Source organism: Lepisosteus platostomus, chromosome 7 (genome assembly GCF_059453375.1).
Source record: "Lepisosteus platostomus isolate fLepPlt1 chromosome 7, fLepPlt1.hap1, whole genome shotgun sequence".
NCBI classification, from domain to species: domain Eukaryota; kingdom Metazoa; phylum Chordata; class Actinopteri; order Semionotiformes; family Lepisosteidae; genus Lepisosteus; species Lepisosteus platostomus.
This window is the reverse complement of record NC_142617.1, coordinates 58,150,941-58,171,677: the sequence shown is the minus strand read 5'-3', so window position 1 is coordinate 58,171,677 and position 20,737 is coordinate 58,150,941. Positions and strand designations below refer to the sequence as shown.

At 40.2% G+C, this 20,737-nt stretch overlaps 3 protein-coding genes and 1 long non-coding RNA gene across 5 annotated transcripts; all 4 read left to right on the top strand.

Moving 5' to 3' along the window:
* Nucleotides 1–1,106: 1,106 nt before the first annotated feature.
* On the top strand, nt 1,107–2,287 carry LOC148659321 (mesogenin-1-like). The gene is made up of 2 exons (XM_088641857.1): nt 1,107–1,967; nt 2,234–2,287. Exons 1-2 carry the CDS (start codon nt 1,212–1,214, stop codon nt 2,285–2,287), a joined length of 810 nt encoding a protein of 269 aa, XP_088497983.1. The 5' UTR covers nt 1,107–1,211.
* A 794-nt stretch (nt 2,288–3,081) lies between these two features.
* LOC148659320 (uncharacterized) lies at nt 3,082–4,581 on the top strand. 2 transcript variants are annotated; one of them, XR_015940588.1, is made up of 3 exons: nt 3,082–3,230; nt 3,621–3,818; nt 3,947–4,581. It is a non-coding gene; the product is annotated as an uncharacterized LOC148659320 (long non-coding RNA). The 2 variants fall into 2 exon arrangements; XR_015940589.1 differs by having other exon boundaries at nt 3,587–3,818.
* Nucleotides 4,582–11,027: 6,446 nt separating this feature from the next.
* On the top strand, nt 11,028–12,357 carry LOC148659319 (mesoderm posterior protein 2-like). Its single transcript, XM_088641856.1, has 2 exons — nt 11,028–11,926; nt 12,301–12,357. Exons 1-2 carry the CDS (start codon nt 11,204–11,206, stop codon nt 12,355–12,357), a joined length of 780 nt encoding a protein of 259 aa, XP_088497982.1. The 5' UTR covers nt 11,028–11,203.
* A 3,026-nt stretch (nt 12,358–15,383) lies between these two features.
* LOC148659318 (uncharacterized) lies at nt 15,384–18,743 on the top strand. Its single transcript, XM_088641426.1, has 2 exons — nt 15,384–18,161; nt 18,584–18,743. Exons 1-2 carry the CDS (start codon nt 17,502–17,504, stop codon nt 18,677–18,679), a joined length of 756 nt encoding a protein of 251 aa, XP_088497552.1. The 5' UTR covers nt 15,384–17,501; the 3' UTR covers nt 18,680–18,743.
* Nucleotides 18,744–20,737: the final 1,994 nt, after the last annotated feature.

Genomic DNA, 20,737 nt, shown 5'->3' with positions numbered 1-20,737 from the left:
GCAAGATGGTCAATAGGTCAAAGTCTCTGCCTTGGTGGTCAGTTTTCCACTGGCGACTTACTGGAAGGCAGCTCCTGCCTTAGGACTGAGATGCAGAATGACTTTCTCATAGCAGACGTGTGAATTGTCACCTCTAATGAGCATAATTAGAGAAACACATCCCTGACGCCACTGGGCTCTCATCAGTGAGAAACAATAATTGCACTTCACGCCACAAGTGTAATTGGGATAACAGATCATTCAACTTTTATGCATCACAGTATTCTGTGCTTGGAATACTCATATTAATTCATTAGGAGACTGACTAGGCTATTTCATAAAAATGGTTTTAGTTAGCATTGCTCGTCTTTCTCAGTAATTACCTTTTAAATGAGAAGCAAGTTGCAAAGCACTCCTCTGTTTCTTCCTGGCCCATTAACCTTAAGTAGCAGCTCTGGTTAAAAAAGCGAGTCACTGTTAACAAATATGGTGTTTAAAATAATTCAGCTTTTTAAAGTGTTTTGTGACTAAATTCAGAAACCCACAGAAAGCAGTAAAGCAGATACTGTGTCAAGCATCAGTGCTTGAAACATATTAAAAGGAATTCTATTCTCAGCATTTCTTCAAGACAAAACATCATAATGTATCTAAAGTAACCCTGGTTATAAATACATTCTAATATACACAATATAATAAATACTGTATATCACTTATATGGCAAAATATCTTAAATTTAGAAATCAAATACAATTGACCAGATTTTGTGATGGCGTATTTATCTAACTCGATTGTGTAAAAAACTCATGACTGAACTGCTTTTCACTCACTGAAACAGCTACATGATTCTCCCATAAGAAAGTGAGAAGACGAGATCAGTGCATGAAAGGGACGAAGGAGAACCTGAATAAACCTCTTAAAATTGCAGCACGTGTATTTGTGATGGGATTCGGAAGAAACTGATGTAAAATAGATTAGTCTGCAGCTGGAAATAGCGAACACAGAATGAGAAAATGTTTACAGTTTTGCATGGGAGTAAAAAGTCACACTTGCATTCTGGGGTCAGGTTTTCCCAGGGAGCCCATGTTGTGCCCTGTCCTGGGCTCTGAGACTTTGATGGCCTGAGAAAGCTTGCAGAGGTGTCACTTCACACCTCCAGCCACTGCATAAAGACCAGGCAGCCAGGGCAGCAAGTAGAACTGTCACATTCCCCAGACTGAAGCACAAGAGGCAACATGGACATCTCTTCTGCCCAGATGAACTACAGGACACAGTACCAGTGGAACTGTCCAAGCTCCGATTCCGAATTGTACAGTCTCTCCTCTCCAGAGACTGTCTCCCCGGCCTCTTCCATGGACTTTAGCTTTTCTCCCTCCTTCCAGCCCTGTGGCTCTGCCAGGGGTGCCCACTCTGTGTGCCCGCGTGGACTGCAGGCTTCAAGGTCCCCTCTGTCTGGCGAGGAGAGGCTGTTCTCCGTGCAGCCGCTGAGAAAGACCCGGTCAAAGGACCCCAGCAGGCAGAGGCAGAGCGCCAGCGAGAAAGAGAAACTGAGAATGAGAGACCTGACCAAGGCCCTCCACAACCTCAGGACCTACCTGCCCCCTTCAGTGGCTCCGGCGGGACAGACCCTGACCAAGATCGAGACCCTGCGCCTCACCATCCGCTACATCTCCCACCTGTCGGCGCAGCTGGGGCTCAGCGAGGAGGCGCTGGCCCAGAGAGGGGAGCTGGACACCCCAGGGTGCCACACTGCCCCAGCCTTCCACGGGTGCTACCAGTACAGCTCCATACCGGCACACTGGGCGCCAGAACCCATGCCAGGACAGTGCCAGTACACCTCCACAGCTGCCCACCCAGTGCAGGAAACAGGCCTGGGGTCCTGTGAGTTCAGCTCCATGCTGGGCAGCTCTGATCGAGAAGAGATGCTGAACTCAAGCACAGACTCTCTGCTGCAGTCATCACACTTCGGAGACACAACACAGTCATGTCAGGTACGATTACACTCTCTTCCAACAATCAACCAGCAAGGTTGTAATTTCAGAATTACAGGTTCTGATTTTTTGGTGACTTTTAGCCAAATTCTTGTCAATGCATTTCTAACACAGGAAATGCATGTAAAATGGGACACAAAATTAAATACATGCCAGGTAAAGCTCTCAAAAACAGACGCATTTCGAGAAGATTATTTGTGTGTGAAATTAATGCAATTGAATGAGTTGCACTTCTAATGAAACTGTGCTCTTTCTTCTGTTTGTAGGTGTACAGCGAAGACTTCTGTGGTCAAATTCTGCCCCAGGAGTTCTGGATTTAAAGCACTCTGGACAAGACTTTTATACCCTCGGAAGTGCCAGCAAGTTTTACATTCATGAACTTAAAAAGAACAAGGAAAATAACTTTATTCATCAACAGCTTGTTTGAAAGATAATTTAAAACTATAACAGATATATACTGCTGTAAAGATGTATATTTCTTTCTCATTTATGGAAGCTAAGCAACTGTAATTTATTTACACTGAAAATAATATATTTTATATCAAATATCTCTCATGTAAATATTGAAATAAATTATATATTAAAAAGATCACCAGAATGTTTTTTTTTACTATTATCGAAATATTTTTTTACTGGTTTAAAAACATGTTGAAAAACAAAGCTACAAACACACAAAAATATATACATACGACCAAGGAACAATTCCATGGCACTTAAAAAGCTTTCTTTAGGATCTTTGGACTTGCCTAGACGCCTCAGTACTACCTTATACGGACGAGATCCAGTAGGGTTAAACATTTAACTTTACACTTCGTCTCTCTTCTGATTTACAGTATAATAATTGTCCATGTGATTTACTAGAGTGCGTTTAATATGTTTCTGTTCTATAAAGCTTTCATTTCAAAATAAAAAAAAGACTTTACCTCATACAATAAAACACAACGTAAGCCCTATTCAATAGTATTAGTGGAAGACAAACATAATTCCTCCTCCGAGAAAGCGCTCTAACTTGGGACCGTTCGAGTATATGCTTTATAGTTTTATATTTCTGACTAGAAGTAAAAAAGCGGCCTCTACTGGCCAAGAGCTGCAGCGCCTCGGCGCGACTGCGGAAAGGAGTGACCGCGAGTGGAAAGGTGGTCAGTTCAGGTCTTTACACTCTTAATTGCACTCTTGCCCTTGGCTTGATAACAGAACTTCACACCGACATGCTAATGCAATGCGAAAGGCAGCAAGGCCATGTCACAGTTTAGAGACAAGACGGTAAGTGGTGCATTATCCTAACGTAAAAACATCCAGTCCATTTTGAACAATAATACTAATTATATAAAACAAATAAAACGGAGTATCCCGAACTCCAAAAGTGTTGTTAATATTAGTCCATCTAGGATAACAGGTCGGCTAATCGGTGAAGAGAAGCCAGTAATAAGTTTGTTATCTGCAAGTCTTTTATCGTTATTTCTGAAAACGTATTCTGCCAAAAATATATAAAGCAAGAAAAAGACAAACGGCACAATAAAAACTAAATTATAAGGTGTTTTTAGAGAGGTTGATGTAACACGCAAGGTTAGGAGCAGTCTATCTCACGGGAAAATCTTGATGATTCCCTCTCTGGATAGAATGTACTGTACATGTAAGAAATCTTTCAAACAGAGGAAGGCTCTGAGGAGATGTGCATGGATCTCCCTGTCTGTATTATCTGATGCACAGTCTACTCCACGGTGGCGCACATGTACAGCAACCAGCAGAGACGTGAGCCTGTAACAAAGAGCTTTCAGGCTGTGTGACTCAGAGCATCACATCACCTTGGATGAAAGCTGAAACAGTGGGTACACTGGACATGACGACAAGGTATTTAACAAGGTTTAAAGTGTCTCTATGTGTTGCAATTGGTGTCTGACCTGTTACAATATGTCTCAATTGCTATTTGAGACATCGGTGATCTCACTCTGGTATTTTATCATGTTCTGTTTTTAAAGTGAACTACATACTGGCACAGACCTATACAGTCTGGAGACTCGATCATTCAGCAGTGCACTGACTGAACCATTCCAAGTCAAGTGCCCTGCCCAGGAGTGTAATAACAGCATCACCGCCAGGATCTGAACCCTGCTCCTCCTGATCAGACTCCAGAGCCCTAACCACTACTCCTCATTTTCAATGATTTACCAGACTGGAATACAACACCAAGGTTGTGTATTAACCACTAGTTATAAAAAACATATTCTCTCACTGAAGTCCAAAGTCCCACCACTGGGTTTAACATGATACTGAGGACCATAGTCATAAAGCATTTATCACTGTACTAAGTTTCTATTCATTTTCCTTTATCCTATAAAGACAAAAACAATTAAGTTGTCTCTTGCAGGATGTTAACATAAGAGTGCTTTAGGCTCCTTTTGTATGCTTCCATAACATGTGGAATATGTTGTTTTCATTTTCAAAACAATGTGATCATCTTCTCAGAAATGTTTAATTTTTTTTTCCAATAAGAAGATTTCAGCTCTCTATGTCCTTGGCACAAACACACCAATAAACGCTGTTACAAAAGTGCAGAGATTGTGGTCACTGCCCTACATAGGAAAGCTCAAAAACTGTAAAGTACAGCTTTTTTTAACAAAGTTCAGTATAATATTGTTTATTCCATGTTAATAAATAAAACAAAACAGGTCATCTACAAAATTCAGCTGAGAAGGGGGATAATGTCTCTTTTTTCCTTGAAATGTACTTTACTCAGCTACTTGCTTTCTCTAGTTTTAGGACACATCTGACAATGACTTCAGGACATTGCAAATCGCTTTGCCCTCATTTCTCACAGTGCTGTATGAAGTGCTGGAGGTAAACAAAGCCGATTCGTTAATGATCACCAGGTGAATGAAGACGTTCATTGACACCTAACTGTCTGGAGAAAATGATCCCTTTAAAAGACCTGACTTTATCTTCCCTTATCTCAATAATCCACTAATGCGTTAGAGGCTAGATATGCGAGCAAACAGAAACACTGCAGTGTTAGAAATGTAAGGAAAGATAAATGCTTGTTTTATCAGTGTGTGGACTGTATTTGATGTGCAAATGGAAAGTGTAATACACTGATGAAGTATTGACAAGAGCCTGATAGAAAACTTTTAAGACACTGATAAAGATGCAGGTCTTTTAAATTAGTAAAATAAGGGTCTAGTAAAATAATCAAAAACCTTGTGTCCATCTAACTGGATCTGGATCTCTTGGATGCAAACAAAACTTAAGTCTAGAGACTTTATATCACTGCCAGACTCCCGTTTGTCACATTTTCATGCCCTGAATACCTGTAGCTTATAACTTTTCCAACTTTTATTTTTGTTATTCACAGAAATTAATTTTAGATTTCTTAAATTAAAATCTGTACATTTCCTAATCTCAATTTTTTGCAACTAAATACTCAGTGCAAGCCTCTTCTGTTATTAAGGAGGACACCAGACTCATGAACAACTATGTTCAAACAGAACACGCTCTTGAACTTCTAGATCAGAAATTAATAAGTACTAAACCTTGGTTAAATCGATGCCTTAAAATGAACATAGTGTCAAATCCCACACTTCCATCCATGGTCAGGAAGCTGTTTATTCCTTCTGAAAACCTGTAGCACAGGACACAAGGAGGTGCTAGACCTTGGACAGGACTCCAGGCCATGGCAGGATACACACACAAGCACACAGATGAACACTATCTGGAGATTAGCCACTTAACCTAGACAGCATTGTCTTTGGAGAGTGGAAGAAACCAGAGCACTTGAATAAATTACAAGTAAGCATGGTAGTGAACATGCGAGCTCCACACAGAAGACTTCTCAGCTTGGAATCAAACCCAGAAGCCAAGAGCAAAGGCCACCATGCCATTGTGCCACCTTCTTCAAAAAATAGTTTTCTTTAATATATTTTTTTCTAATTTTTCAAGTCTAATTCTAAATTAAAAACGTCTCCTTCATTCTCTAAATTAAACTGGCACAGTTGGACATCCATCAGTCCAAGAACAGCAGATCACCTTCAGGCCATTTTTTAAATGCTGACTAAGATTTCAAATAAATGATTAATGGGAAAATAAATATTTAAAGCTAATGGTTACTTTCCATTCAGAGCAACTTTAAAATCCTTTTCTGTTTTCAAGATACCCAGTTTCTCTGCAGCCAGGTGACCCCCCTCGCTGTTCTAAAAGGCTGTATAAAACCTGTAGAGACAGATACATTAGACATTTAATGAGAGCTTCCTCTTCAAGCATCTTAAGTGACAGGGGACAAAGTGAAAATCTGGCACTTTCCTGTGAAGTACCATTAAGCCAGAGCATATTTCACTGAAGAAATCTGCCTCAATGACAGTTTTATTGGTGCACAAAATAAATGTGATTCCAATTATTTAAAATACAGGCTCATTATCATTAAAAATATAGTTTCCATTACAGTAAACATTCTCAATATTTAGTACAGACCTGAACATTTGAAGTGTAATACTGTGATACAGTAGCTTTCAATTCTAATGAAAAGTAAAGGTTTCAACAAAAATAAATTGAATAGACTAGTTAAAAAAAGAGAAAATATATTCTCTTTGCTTTTTTAATTCTCAAAACTGAACTTTCTTTTGCCATAAAAAGAGAATCAACACCTGGGATGTTTCCTTCCCAGAAGCCCTTCCATGAAGTAATAAACTGTCTCATGGGAACATTACCGATTGACCTTCGCCCCCACCCCTTAAAAAACAAGGGATTGCAACACGGAGGTGTCACTTCACACCCTTCTAGGGAAAAACGAAAATGAGTAATGAAAATAATATATTTTTATTAAAAGCAGTCTGTTTAACTATTTCCACATCTGTACTTCTATCATTTATTGACCTTCATGTTGGTTATTCAAAGATTTGAGTGACAATGTAGTTTATTTTTACTTAAGTATCAGCCAAGGATAACTTGAAGTATCAGACACCAAGGTGTCTGCTCCAGGCCAACACCCTGTTCTTTGAAATAAGGCTGTATCTTCTGTCACAAAATGCACTCCAGGAAGCAAAGCACCAGACTTTTTATTAAAATCTTTAATAGGTTTGAAAACTCTTAAACTTAAAATAAGCTTACATCAAGGATGGCTTTGAAGAAAAGAAGTTTTATTTTATGTTATGCCATTTGCAGAGGACAATATATCAGAGTAGACATTACTTTTATCTTTCTTGTGCTGTCCTGCAGCATAGACATTCGAAACTATAAACTATACATTTCCGTACCCTTCCAGGAATAAGAATAATAATAAGGAATAATAAGAAAAAGAATGACAGTGATGATAGTGATGATGAAAAACCTTTGGGCGTCTTACTGTAGACATCATCAAAAGACAAATCATTTTCTAAAAGCTAGATTTTATATATAAAATTTGCAACGTTTTTTTTTACTACAGATCAATTTGTCATCTTCAGTATGATATTGTAAAACATGAAACAGCATGGGTAAGGAAAACAGTCTGCATGATTTTGGGGGAAAACATTTCCAATTTTACTTTCTAGCAGACATTTCTAAGGGTTGTTGTGAAATTGATCAAATAATATTTAACATTTAAGCAGACATCATGCTACCTCATGGTAACCATGATATTTCTCCTTAAAAAAGCAAGATTCAACGTGTGGGATCAGACTACTGTTAAACAACCACGGAAGGTTAAGTTCCATTACTGTTGATCTCCACTGCTTAGAATCAGGGGTAAAATATCACACTCTCTTCTGTGGGAACATTACCTACTGACCTACCCCAACCCCTGAGTAACCTGCTGCCTCTGTTTTGGATGACAGAGGTGCTACATAGCACCTCCAAAAACAAAACAGCTAAGATCACAGAAACGATTTGATTTTAGTCAAAATATTATCTTGACGGGCAAGATCTCTTGAGCAATATACTATTCAGGTTTCTCCACCTCCAGTGGAATTAAAAAATAATTTTTGCTATGAAAAGGGTAAATATTTCAGGACTAAAATTACACGGAGAGCATTTCTGTTAAAATTCAATACAATAATCATATCTTCTTATTTTTGCTCTAGCACAAATAGTGGGAAATGTACTTTTTTCTAGGAGAACAACCTCTGTAAATGTATGAAACCCGATTTGATTTAGTGGAATCTGATGTTCCACCCAGCCCCATAAAATAGATATTCCGCTGCTGTTGGACCTGCTAGCAGATGTCATGCCTGAAAGTAGTTAAGGCATGGGGGTCATCAGTGAGCAGAAGCAACCTAGGTCCATTGGTATAATCACCCCAGTTATATCCGGCAGCTCACCTGTGTGCTTTTGGTTGCCTATCAAGGCAATTGTGCCCATTTTGACTGTTATAGTAAGTTTATAATAAGTTAGTTAATAGATCAACAATCTCATCAGCAGAAACCAGGGTATCAGCTTCAACAACATGGCTAGGTAGTTTGTACCACGCTTCCACAATGCTTTGATGTGTAGGTACTAGGTACATACCAAATACAGAGGTGACAGAGAGGATTGGAAGCAATCTTCATCTGGATGTTAAATGGTCACTGACTAGACCTCATGCAGTGGCCTATGAGACAAATTAAACCAGAGGTGTCCAGTCCTGTTCCTGGAGAGCAACTCTGTCTGGACGTCCAATCTGTCTCCTAACAATCTCAGTTGGCTCTTTACTGGCTTAACTAAGGCAATTTAACCACTTCTCCCAGCTCTTCAGCTGCTACTGCTGTAAAGAGACCTAGAAAACCTGCAGACACACCTCCAGTGTCCCTCCAGACACTGCTCTAAGTTTAATCAACCAGTGTATGAAAGATCAAAACACCAGGGATGAGAAGAACTAGGGAGACATTAAACAGAAAAGACCAGAGAGCAGGAAACTTCAAAATTCAATATTATTTACTATTTCTTGTTACTTTTCCAAGATGATATTTTAAACCTGGTTTTTAAAAAGTGATTGGCTAGAATTAGAGATACCACCCTGACTTTAACCCTTACAGGAAACATCAGGCTGCTAAAGGAATTCGCACTGAAATGTCTGCTCTGCTTTAACACCTTGACTCCCGGATGTGAAGGTGTACTGCTGTTTGAAACATACCTGCCAACAAATAAATCCTGAGATGGGACATTTAAAGAGGGAGCTCCAGACGACCTTCCAACGTGTAGTGTGTCCTGCCCTTGATCTTGGATCACCATGAGCACCTTCTTCCAGCTCCTTCAACCAGGAAATCGCAGGCTCACAGCCTGATCTTTCACACCAATGAGGCCAATCTATTCCACTGCACTACATTCACACATCATTCACTACAGCGCTTTTCTTCCTTCAAAATGTTACTGAAACCCCCCCATGCTACATGCTACAGGACATTTAGCATCCTATTCCTACTTACAGTTTGCAAATTAAGAGATGCAAGGTCTTTATATACAAAGAAACACTGCAAAAGTAAATGCATTATTAAGTTTTTTGGTGGAAGGCAAATATTAAAATTAAATGTAATATTGCGACGCTTACACTACTATGACAGATCTAAAGCATAAAAAGGGCTGTAAACTATTTAGGAAATGTTTTCCAGCATGATAAAAATAAAGAGCCTTGGCTAATTTCATTCCACAAAAGTATGCTCTTCCAGCAGAACAGAAATGTTAACAGTAGTGTAACAGTAGTAGTGTAGTGTTATGCATATACTATTGCATAAAAATCCCGGATTCCCAATTCTAGATACATTAGTCTATAATAACAGGTTTTGGACATAATATTAAAGACTGTGGTGCCACATCTGTATTAACACAGAAAACTGACATTCGGTGAATTACACATTTCACAGGCTTACTGGAAACAGGTTTTCTGGAGCATTACCAGTGTAATGAAGTCACTTGAAGCCCCTCTCTGTGTTTCCCAAGACAACACTGAGGCTGAGGCACTTGTCTAAACACTGGCAAGTGAGAGCTCTTCACACGTCACAGACGGCACACTTCATCTCCACAAGTGTGACTTCAGACTGTGGTGTTCGTGTGTGAAGCATGCGAGATCATTTCGGGGGTTAACAAAATATTGATACAGTTCCTTTCCTGACCTGCATTACATATATATTTCTCCTCAAACATAGTTTACATCATTTACTTCTGTGTTTTATTTTGAGAACAGAACTTCTTAATTTAAAAATACGACAATTTACCGTATAATCACCACACAATACAACCACCACTGGTCCACTATTAGTTCCTTATTACTGGCATGCTAGCTTCTTATTATTTACTAAGTTATAACTCATTATGTGTGATTGGATTTCACTATATAAAACAAATTGATTTACAAAAGGCCTGAGTTGTAATACAATTTCAAAAATACTATCCATAAAACATAAGACAAAAACAAACCAAATCAGTGGTTTTTCTGGGATGCCATCTGCACAATATGAAGGAGAGTCAGTGCGACACAGCACATGGCAGAGAGCGCCCAGCGACACGCCAAGTCTCAGCTCTCCCCAGCACAAGGAATCCTGGGAGATGGACACCAGGAGACTTGGGGCAAGAATCTGCAGCAAAACTACAAAATATCTTAACCTGCGTGGAAAAGGGGGAGAAAGATAGAAATTCTGCCCAAGAGATACACAGACAACAGAGGCAAAAACAGAGAAGATACACAATGTACCGACAGGAGACCCAGAGTACGGACAGGAGTCTCAGGGTACCAACAGGAAATACAAGGCGTTGACAGGGGACGAGTATTAAAATTGGAGTGATACAATTACTGGAGCAGCAAAAGGATACATGTAAATGTCTTAAATATCTTGAGCTTGGTTTAGCATTATTATGTTACTATACATTATATTATTTAGGAACAAGTAAAACTTTATTACATGCTGAAAAGAGAAGAAAGAAACCCAGCATTTTGGTTGTGGAGCCTTCTTCGGTTGTAAATTATATTTTTTGATTATTTAATATAAAAAATAAGGAGGACGTATAAAGCTGCTCAAAGCTATCTGAATCTCCACCTCTGCAGATTTCCTTGTCATAACCCTGTCTTCGTTTCCTCATGGTAGCTGTCGTCTCGCACCCTGGCTAAAGCAGTCTTTCCCAGAGACCCCCTGCCTTCTCCGCGTTCACCCCTCTGGGGCTTTGATGTCCTGATGAGGCCGGTGAAGGTGTGACCTCACACCTTGCTGTCCAGGATAAATGGAGGAGCAGCACAGCCTTCCTCAGTGAACTCGCCGCATTGCCAGTGACACAACCTTTCCTCCAAAAGAAAACCTGCAGACATGGACGCCTCTCTCTCCCAGCTCCTGCTCCACGGGGACGAGCCACTCTTCGGCTGCGATGCTCTGCTGGAGCAAATCTGCTCCGTGTCGGACTCGGGCTACTACAGCGCTACCGGCAGCCTGTCCCCGGCCTCCTCCATCGACTCCTGCTGTTTCTCTCCCCCACCTCAGCAGCCTGCAGCGAGGCAGGAGCCCAGAGACCTCCAGCTCCTCCTGAGCACCACTGCTGCCCCCACACAGAGTCCCGACCCTGTCCAGGCCAAGAGGAGATCCAGGTCAAAGTATCCTGGGAAGAAACGCCAGAGCGCCAGCGAGAGAGAGAAGCTGAGGATGAGAGACCTGACCAAGGCCCTTCACAACCTCAGGACCTACCTGCCCCCTTCAGTGGCTCCGGCGGGACAGACCCTGACCAAGATCGAGACCCTGCGCCTCACCATCCGCTACATCTCCCACCTGTCGGCGCAGCTGGGGCTCAGCGAGGAGGCGCTGGCTCAGAGAGGGGAGCTGGACACCCCAGGGTGCCTCACTGCCCCAGCCTTCCCCGGGTGCTACCAGTACAGCTCCATGCCAGCACACTGGGTGCCAGAGGAAGCACAGAGTTCTCCCCAAGACAATACGCAGCAGTTCTGCATACCCGAGTCCACAGGCCTGAACAGCAAACTCGACATGGACACAGGCTCACCCTTGTCAGCACTCTGCTTTCAAGACATGCCGTCATATCAGGTATGTGAAGAATCTTCTAAGTAACGATTGCAAACATTTATGTTCAAGATGCCACCATGTTTATGATAAAATATTACATACCACAACACGTATTTAATAATACACATTTTATTTACTGGAATATGTTATTTTTAAAGCTACTGGGGACTTACTAGTCAAAGTTGAAAAAAATAATAGTTGTAGCAATATACTTCAGTGCTGAAGGAGACGTAAAACATTAAACTGTCGTAAATCATTAGAAAAAACTATTTTTCAAAATGTTGCTGAGGTCTAGAGAAATTTTAATTTTAAAATTGGCTAGTTTTTACATCAGCCCATAATGTTGTGTATGCAAAGCGCCGCATTTCGTTAACGTTCCTTTGTTTATGTTCCAGATCTACAATGACACAGGCTATATCGACACCCAGCCGGACACCACGTTCTTCCTATGAAAACTGTTTGAAATTCTAATTGAAAATGAAGTGTATTGGAGCCTCAACCCTCAAAAACGTCATTTGTTTATGAATTGTTATGTCTAATTTATTCGCTTTTTAAAATGAACACCGTGTGATACATGGTACCACAATCATTCCTATTTATTATAAATTGTCTGCTTCTTTATTTATTTTCCTAAGTATACTAAATATCATGTATATATTGTATTATATAATAAAAAGTATATTCTGAATACATAGCATTTATATTTTTGCTTTTCCTTTATCTCTTTTTTTCATGCACGGCTTTATTCACTATTTGGAGTCTCAGGCTCCGGAGAGCGTCAAACGCTAGTCTCGACCTGTTCCCCCTGCCTAGTTAGAAATAAATATTTGAAATATCCCTCCCCCTGCTCCTCTCCGGCCGTGCAGCCCGACCTGCCTCATCTCTCATGCAGCCAGAGAAGGAGCGCGTCCCCCTGGCTGGTCGTCCTTCTCTCACCCAGACGAGCTGCAGCTCAAATCCCGGTTTGTCCCACACTACAGGCGTGTTGACGGCGTGTTGTTTTTGCTTTCACAAACACAAGCGAAAACATTCCGACAGACAAATCTTTATTTCTCTTCTCACAGCGCACCCAAAGAACAGAAAATGTTTAACTGAGCTACAGCTCAAAATGGTTTAATGACTTCATAACTTCACTTATTAAAACCAGCCTTTTTTTCTGGACTATTTGCAAAGTCAGCGGTTCTTTTTTATCACACCGTGAAGCTTTAAACACACGAAACTCTGCCAGAAACAAGTGTCTTTTTTAGTTCTGTCATTTTATAACAGTTATCTTTTTCACACTGGTAAATCTGACAACTAGATTCACCGTCTTATGAATGTGCTTTTATCTTTAGATATTATTTTTCCCTCTGCAAATGTTGCCACTAAATCGCAAGTCATAAAATTATCTGTATTATACACACATACAGTACTGTATGCAATATATGCCTTGTCAATTTAGCAAAGCAGCCCCGACTAGGATAAATAAGTTTTTGTTTTCACTCAAATGACATCAAAACGTTTTCTTTTTGTCCGCATAGCACATAGTGCATTAGTCAAAACAGCACAGCAGATATGTCTATTTTGTGTCGTAACTTATTTTAACTGCAGTCCTGTATTTTTGGAGATAAAAAAAAACCTTCTGCTAGGGATTTGTGTCATTTAGCATTCACGATCCTTCCTTAACAAACAACTCAAACGGCTGCACGTAGCTGAACGGTTGATTCGGGCTTGCTGAGTTGGCACCTGGGGCACTTGTACAAACACATCCTCCAGAGGTGTGACTCCTGACATCGGCAGGAAACAGATATTAGATCAGAGAGCCTAGAAAATCGCAGGGAGCACAAACAGACCCAGCTCCCCCTTTCCTGAGCTCCTGTTGCCCCAAACCCCAGCGTCTAATCACAGCTTCATGGGCTCACGTTTCACCAACAAAGGGCTGACACAGCGCAAATCCCCAATATTCTACAGTTTCAGCTTTGTCGGATTTGATTATTTTCATATAACATATCTCACTCATTAAATGTCTTAAAAGTTTTGGGGATGTTTCATGACCTAAGCTGAATGGCATCTACGCTCTAAGGTAGAAATTTGCTTTAATCGTATCAGCTAAAATGAACTCTGGTGAAATGTTAGAACTAGGAAGTGCAAGGTTTTGGAAACAAAAACGAAATGCAAAGCAATATGATTCTAAGTGATATAGTCACCTGGATTTATAAAAGGTGGATGTTGCTTAACCAACATGTTAAAGGTCAATAAAGGGGAACAGACATAATGGATACAAAGTATGTCATATGACATATTATTTTTTTCAAAAGGTTACTAAACTACTGCAACTAGTACTCTTCCTGATTTTTTATAAATGATCTAAATTCTGGTACAGTGAGAAAATAAGTGAAGCTTGCAGACAACTCTATTTGTATAAATGGTACAATTTTAATATATGACTATTAGATATGATCCAATTTTATATGTGATATATATGACAAATGATAGGATTTTTATTCTTGAAAAGAGAATACTATAAGGGGACTTGATTCAATGAATCAAGTATTCAAAATCTCCAAAGGCACTGACAGTCAACCCACTGGACTTCTTCATAATCAACAGTGAAACACAAAGGGAAGCTCTGGGAAAATGCTTTTAAAACTGAGGACAGGGGGCACGACTTTATACAAAGGGTGGTAGGAGTATGGAACAAGCTATAGAGACATGTTTTTTGGGCTTTGCTATCCTAGCACATATCGGCATATTTTCTAGATCTGAGCACCACAGTCCAGCTCGATGGCACACAGTACTTTAAGGAAGAGTACTCTTGGCAAATCCATTCACTGACTACACAAGCATGAAAAGGGCACTAGCAGACAGAGATTTACACAATAAACAATGTAGGGCTACAGTACTGTACTAATCTCTATTGCTTTCAGAATTATGCCATATAATTACTTTATTTCTCTAATTGATGTATTTTATATACTCTACACATTATACATACTGTATACTGTATAGTGTATTTTGTATTGATGACTGTGAATGTAAAATACAAATTGTGTATTCCCTAATAAACACCGTCCAGACTGCTCCATGTGAGCGCACTGCCCACTCTAGAGTAATTGCAAGTCCAGAGTTCAAACAGGGAAATTAGTGCTCAATTGCTCCTATAATAGACACAATTAAAAATCAATTACCTTAAACTCACCCCCTTAGAAGATGGTAGCCCTTTGAGGTAAAAAAAAACAACATAAACACGTGCGTACTCTATACCCTGCCCACAAAGGAGAAAATAACTTATCTTAATATAAATGAATTTCTTTATTCTTGTAATTTTGTCCCGGCTTTTTCTCTACATAACATTTTAATGTTTGGTTTTAAAAGTGCTTGAGGTTAAGCATACAGTTTTATAATAAAAACTGGTTAAAAACACCAAATATACTGTATATTGTCTGTTCCTCAGCGGTAACTATCACGCTCCTCTTCTCAAATCACTAAGGCAATCGCCGTCCTTACCCCGGTTCGGAACTTTCTGTGACACATTTTTATATCCATGTATCTTCTTCCTCGTTGGTTGAAAGAAAAGATGTTGTTCGCTAAGTTCTAATAGGCCCAGTACTGATGATCGGTTTCAATGATGATTTAGTTTAATCTTCACCTTTTCTTAAGCCTAAAATGGGAGTAAGTTATTGCGTGTTTATGTATAATATCCCATTGTTTCATGATTGTAAAACGGCAACAATACTTCACAGAACGCAAAACATAAAACACTGCTTTAGCTCCAGCAGGATTCGCGACACCGGGGTATGAAACACAGAGAGAATCGGGGCAGCGGAGCAGTGTACCGTGTGAGTCTCAGCTCACATCTATTTCAGTGATCTCAATACGAACACAAATGGAGTAAAGAAATCGTCATTTTGACAGCTATTGTTTTTCTGATTAAAAGTGTAGAAACTAGGAAACCTATTTTACTTTAAAATTATGAAAACGAACCACAGAAAATACAGAACATTGTTGATTGTTGACAAATTCTGCATATGTCAAAAATGGTACTGAATGTCAACAGAAAACAATTACGCAGTAGTATTTTTGATTTGGTTAGTTTGAAGCACGACATTCCGTGCGTTTGGAAATGTATCTGAAATTTAAATTAGTTCAAGTTTAAATATTATATAAAGTTAAACTTTTTTGCAGAGTGAGCGTGAATTGATTTCTTTAATTTTTTCATTTAATGCGATATGCAGCTTTGTGAAGCTTTGACTTCTTGGTTTCTGTGTTTCTGGCGTGTTTCTTAAAAACGTGTTCCTGCGGACACAGTGATGCCTTTTCCGTATGACTTAGATGCGCACGGTAGACCTGCTCTGTAGCTAGCACTCGGTGGCCCTCAAGATGCCACGTCTGTTTGCGGATTGCAGCTGTGATCGGCTGTAATACCCCTCACACAGCGACTGTCTCTGTCTCTAGGTCAACGCGAACATCCGACCCGGTGATCAAAGCGCGGCCGTCTAATTTCCTATTTGACACACGCAGGAAGTTTTTAAGTGCTCATCAGGGAGCCATTCGTAGCTGGCTATGAACGTTTTACATTCCACACCAGAGGAATGGTTGGCAACGAGTGTGTAATGGAAACACACCATTGCTGTTGTGAAATAAAAACCGCGAAGTGTTCGATTTCCCCATGGTCATACTACGCTGTCCATCATTGTATTTGATGGAGCACAGTTTGTGTTACCTAGATTAGTAGTGTAAACGAATGCTTCTGCATACAGGTAACCTTGCTTTTCAGTGTTTAAAAAAACGAATACGTTAATTATTATTTAATTATTCAGTCTTAAATTATTTTAAATAAAACTCCTATATTTGCCAGGTTTTAATGAAGACTTTTTTTAAAAAGAGTACTGTATATATAAATAATAAGCATGAATAAATGGGTCTTCTATAAATATATAATAAACCCAAAAGTATAGTAGTACAAGCTAATTTTAATCCCATGAGAAATGTCCTAATGCATGTAATATCAGGAAATTGAACAAGAAAGGCAGGGAGCTGAGTGGTGATGCTGGCTGAAAGTACCTACTGTACACTGCCTACTCACTTGACTGATCTGTTTATTCTTACATATCAATATCAATGATACCATCTGAGTATTTCTCATTCTTCATTTCCATTTTCGATTGAATATCACAAAAAGTTATCCCTGTGAGCGCAGAACGGAAAGTTGAGTTGTTTTATTACCTTCAAGAGAATATTGATTCTGCATGGTCTTGGGGGCTGGGGTAGTATATTTTAAATATTCCATACTATGAAACTGAAAGGAATTTGAAAATGAGAATCACATTTCTATTTATTTTATCGTTATGCTTTTTCGCTCATTCTGATTTGGTGAGTACCCCTTTCTCCCGTGGGTGAAGTGGAAGAACAGACCGATTCCCAGACCCTCTGTGTCAGAGACCCCCTGCCTTCTCCGTGTTCACCCCTCTGGGGCTTTGATGTCCTGATGAGACCAGTGAAGGTGTGACCTCACACCTTGCTGTCCAGGATAAATGGAGGAGCAGCACAGTCTTCCTCAGTGAACTCGCCGCATTGCCAGTGACACAACCTTTCCTCCAGAAGAAAACCTGCAGACATGGACGCCTCTCTCTCCCAGCTCCTGTTCCACGGGGACGAGCCACTCTTCGGCTGCGATGCTCTGCTGGAGCAAATCTGCTCCATGTCGGACTCGGGCTACTACAGCGCTACCGGCAGCCTGTCCCCGGCCTCCTCCATCGACTCCTGCTGTTTCTCTCCCCCACCTCCGCAGCCTGCAGCGAGGCAGGAGCCCAGAGACCCCCAGCTCCTCCTGAGCACCACTGCTGCCCCCACACAGAGTCCCGACCCTGTCCAGGCCAAGAGGAGATCCAGGTCAAAGTATCCTGGGAAGAAACGCCAGAGCGCCAGCGAGAGAGAGAAGCTGAGGATGAGAGACCTGACCAAGGCCCTTCACAACCTCAGGACCTACCTGCCCCCTTCAGTGGCTCCGGCGGGACAGACCCTGACCAAGATCGAGACCCTGCGCCTCACCATCCACTACATCTCCCACCTGTCGGCGCAGCTGGGGCTCAGCGAGGAGGCGCTGGCTCAGAGAACCCAGAAAGATGTATCCCTGTCTCCCTCTGTTCCACAGGACAACATGCAGATCAGCATCCAGGAGGACTCTGATGCCATATTTCAGGCAGAGCATGTTCATATGAATTCTCAATTTCCAGTGACATCAGCTGAGCCTTCAAGCACAATGCAGTCATGGCAGGTATGTGACCACAATATATATATGCATTAAGAATAAAATGCACATCTGTGCACAGCTGCAATCTAAGCAATGCCATCCAGTGTCTTAAATGAATGAATTCACTAGAATATTCATATATAATATTTAAATTAGCCTTCAATAAATTTAGATGGGATATCTCCGGCATATAGTTTTAAAATCATTTGTACATAGAAGAGAACGAGGCAAATAAACAGGTTTCAGCATGAGAAAAACATAAATATCCCTAATCTAGACAAAAGTAATATTGAGAAAGAAAATTTTACACATTTGCAAAGTTTAAAGATTGAAGAAAACATAAAGTTTGCATAGAAACAACTCTGATTATGAACTCCTCCGTATAATGACCGAGCTCTTGTTGTGAGGCATTATGAATTAACATTTTCTCTGCTCTTTCTTTGCAGCCTTCCAGTGGTCATTACAGCCTGACCAAGGGCCTGTCTGCAGATTACTGGTCAGCACCACAGCAGCTGTTGCTACCTGGAGCCTGCAGTCTTTGAGAACTAAGAGACTTTGCACATGCACTGTGAAGCACACAGCAGCAACACCTTCCTTTAGAAACAGCCTGGGTACGGACTGTGGGTAACTGTGAGACGCTTCCAGCTGTGAAATGAATCCCAAAGTACTTTATTTATGTATTTATTGTCTTGTATTTAAAGTTTATTTATTTTATTACTAAGGATGATTAAAAAATAAAATAATTGAAACCTGTACTATATTGTGGTTGGCTTGCAATTCCTTACATTAAAATACATTTACTGTGTGGGATTTAACACAAAGGTTTACAACCACAAATTGATCTTCTACAAGTCTCACTTTCTTCCATTAGTTCAAAATAATATTTAAATAACAAATGATACATTGAATACATGAAAGAATATTATTTTCTCTTCCCCAAAGTTACTCACATCTAGAGCTCTCAATTTTATTGTGTTCTTAAAATATTAGCTTTGACACTGTACCCTTTTACTTTTCCACTATTGTTGGCTACAATTTCATAAGTATAAGCAAGTCATACCAATTCGTTATGTTTTGTTTACATTTCACTTCGCTGGGGTAAAATCCTTCAGACGATGCGTCTGATTTTTTTTCCTCCGTTGTTAGGCGTTATTGCCAAAATAAGTTGAAAACAACAAAATTCACTCGCAAAGTGCTCACTGTGCATCCATAGTTTTACTGAAGATTAAATTATATTTTAGAAAATGAGATTTGAATCTCACACTCATTAAATCAATGCACACAGTCTTCATTCAAAATTGGGACCACATGCTGGGTGATTAGACTGTCCGGTCTATCTAATTTAGTGAATCTGAACAGCCATCGCCTGGGGGCTCCAGTACTGCAGTTTCCCAAGTCACTACAGGGCACACTTTATCACTCTGTTGATATCATTCTCTATCACAGCACATTACAACAGTCAAATCAAAATACGGGGGCATGTTTTAACCACAAATTACTATGAATTAAAATCTTCAGACAACACCACAGATTTGTCTGAACGATATTTCAACCCTTACCACTCCTGTCTTTAAACAATTTTAATAGCAACAGCCCCTGACCAAGGACACCCACAACACTAGCAGGCTCTGCTTATTGCTTACCAAGTGGCAGTCCTAGTGAGACATAAAAAAAACCAGTCACCCTGACAGGGATGTGCAAATTGGAGCCATCACACTTCAAATAAAGGCTCTAAATTCCCCCTGGCTTGCAAAAGATCAAGTAGGCAGAACTGCAAACTAATTGACACTTAAGCCCCTTTTATTTCAGGCTTTTGTAAACAAACAAAGCCTATTAGCTCAGCAAGAACACTCTTTAGATATTCATTCACTCTAGACAGGACTAACATCAGTACACAAATTGACTCTGGTGCTGGTAAATAGGCCTTAATGCACTTAGATAATAAATAATCCTCCATAGTGTGTCACACATGCAAAATCTGTGCACATACACACGCACATGCAAACGAGCACTGTGAGTTTACAGCTCACTTGACCATTGCCCCCATTACCTTACACTGAGTTTGTACAGGAAGGCAAGACTGCAGCTCCAGAATACTGGCCACCAGTGGTCATCAGCATCCGTCTGCAGAAATGAAGAACAGCACCAGTGGTCTGTACACATGTGCATAGGGCTGAAAGTGCACCTTGACCTTGCACAGGAGGGTATATAAGACACCCACAGAAGTGTGAGTGTGGGTTGGATGAGAGAAGCCAGTGTAGAAGTGCTTGCATTTCGGCAACAGGTACAGTTATTTTAAAGTTAAGTTGTCGAGCATTCACCCATTCAAGGGTTAAAACAACGGTTTAGGTAAGCTAACCACACCTACATGTGGGTGCACAGTTAAATATTTTGTTTAATTTGTCTTCTGATATCTGCTACAAATTTAGCTAAAACAAAGTGGATTCCTGTCATGAGTCATCAGCCTTGTTAAATGAGAACTAAAATTCCTTTTATAGGTGAATCTGAATCACCTGTTGTCTGAAGATATAGGAATCTCTCACAAATTACAGAAGAACTAAGCCTCAAATCACCCTTTAGCTTGATCTTGGTAACTAAGC

What these genes read in the sequence shown, in the direction of transcription:
- LOC148659318 (XM_088641426.1), top strand. Translation starts at nt 17,502, where the DNA reads ATGGACGCCTCTCTCTCCCAGCTCCTGTTCCACGGGGACGAGCCACTC. An exon ending in GCACAATGCAGTCATGGCAG is followed by an intron (nt 18,162 to 18,583) that starts GTATGTGACCAC and finishes CTTTCTTTGCAG; the next exon opens with CCTTCCAGTGGTCATTACAG.
- LOC148659319 (XM_088641856.1), top strand. Translation starts at nt 11,204, where the DNA reads ATGGACGCCTCTCTCTCCCAGCTCCTGCTCCACGGGGACGAGCCACTC. An exon ending in AAGACATGCCGTCATATCAG is followed by an intron (nt 11,927 to 12,300) that starts GTATGTGAAGAA and finishes TTTATGTTCCAG; the next exon opens with ATCTACAATGACACAGGCTA.
- LOC148659321 (XM_088641857.1), top strand. Translation starts at nt 1,212, where the DNA reads ATGGACATCTCTTCTGCCCAGATGAACTACAGGACACAGTACCAGTGG. An exon ending in ACACAACACAGTCATGTCAG is followed by an intron (nt 1,968 to 2,233) that starts GTACGATTACAC and finishes TTCTGTTTGTAG; the next exon opens with GTGTACAGCGAAGACTTCTG.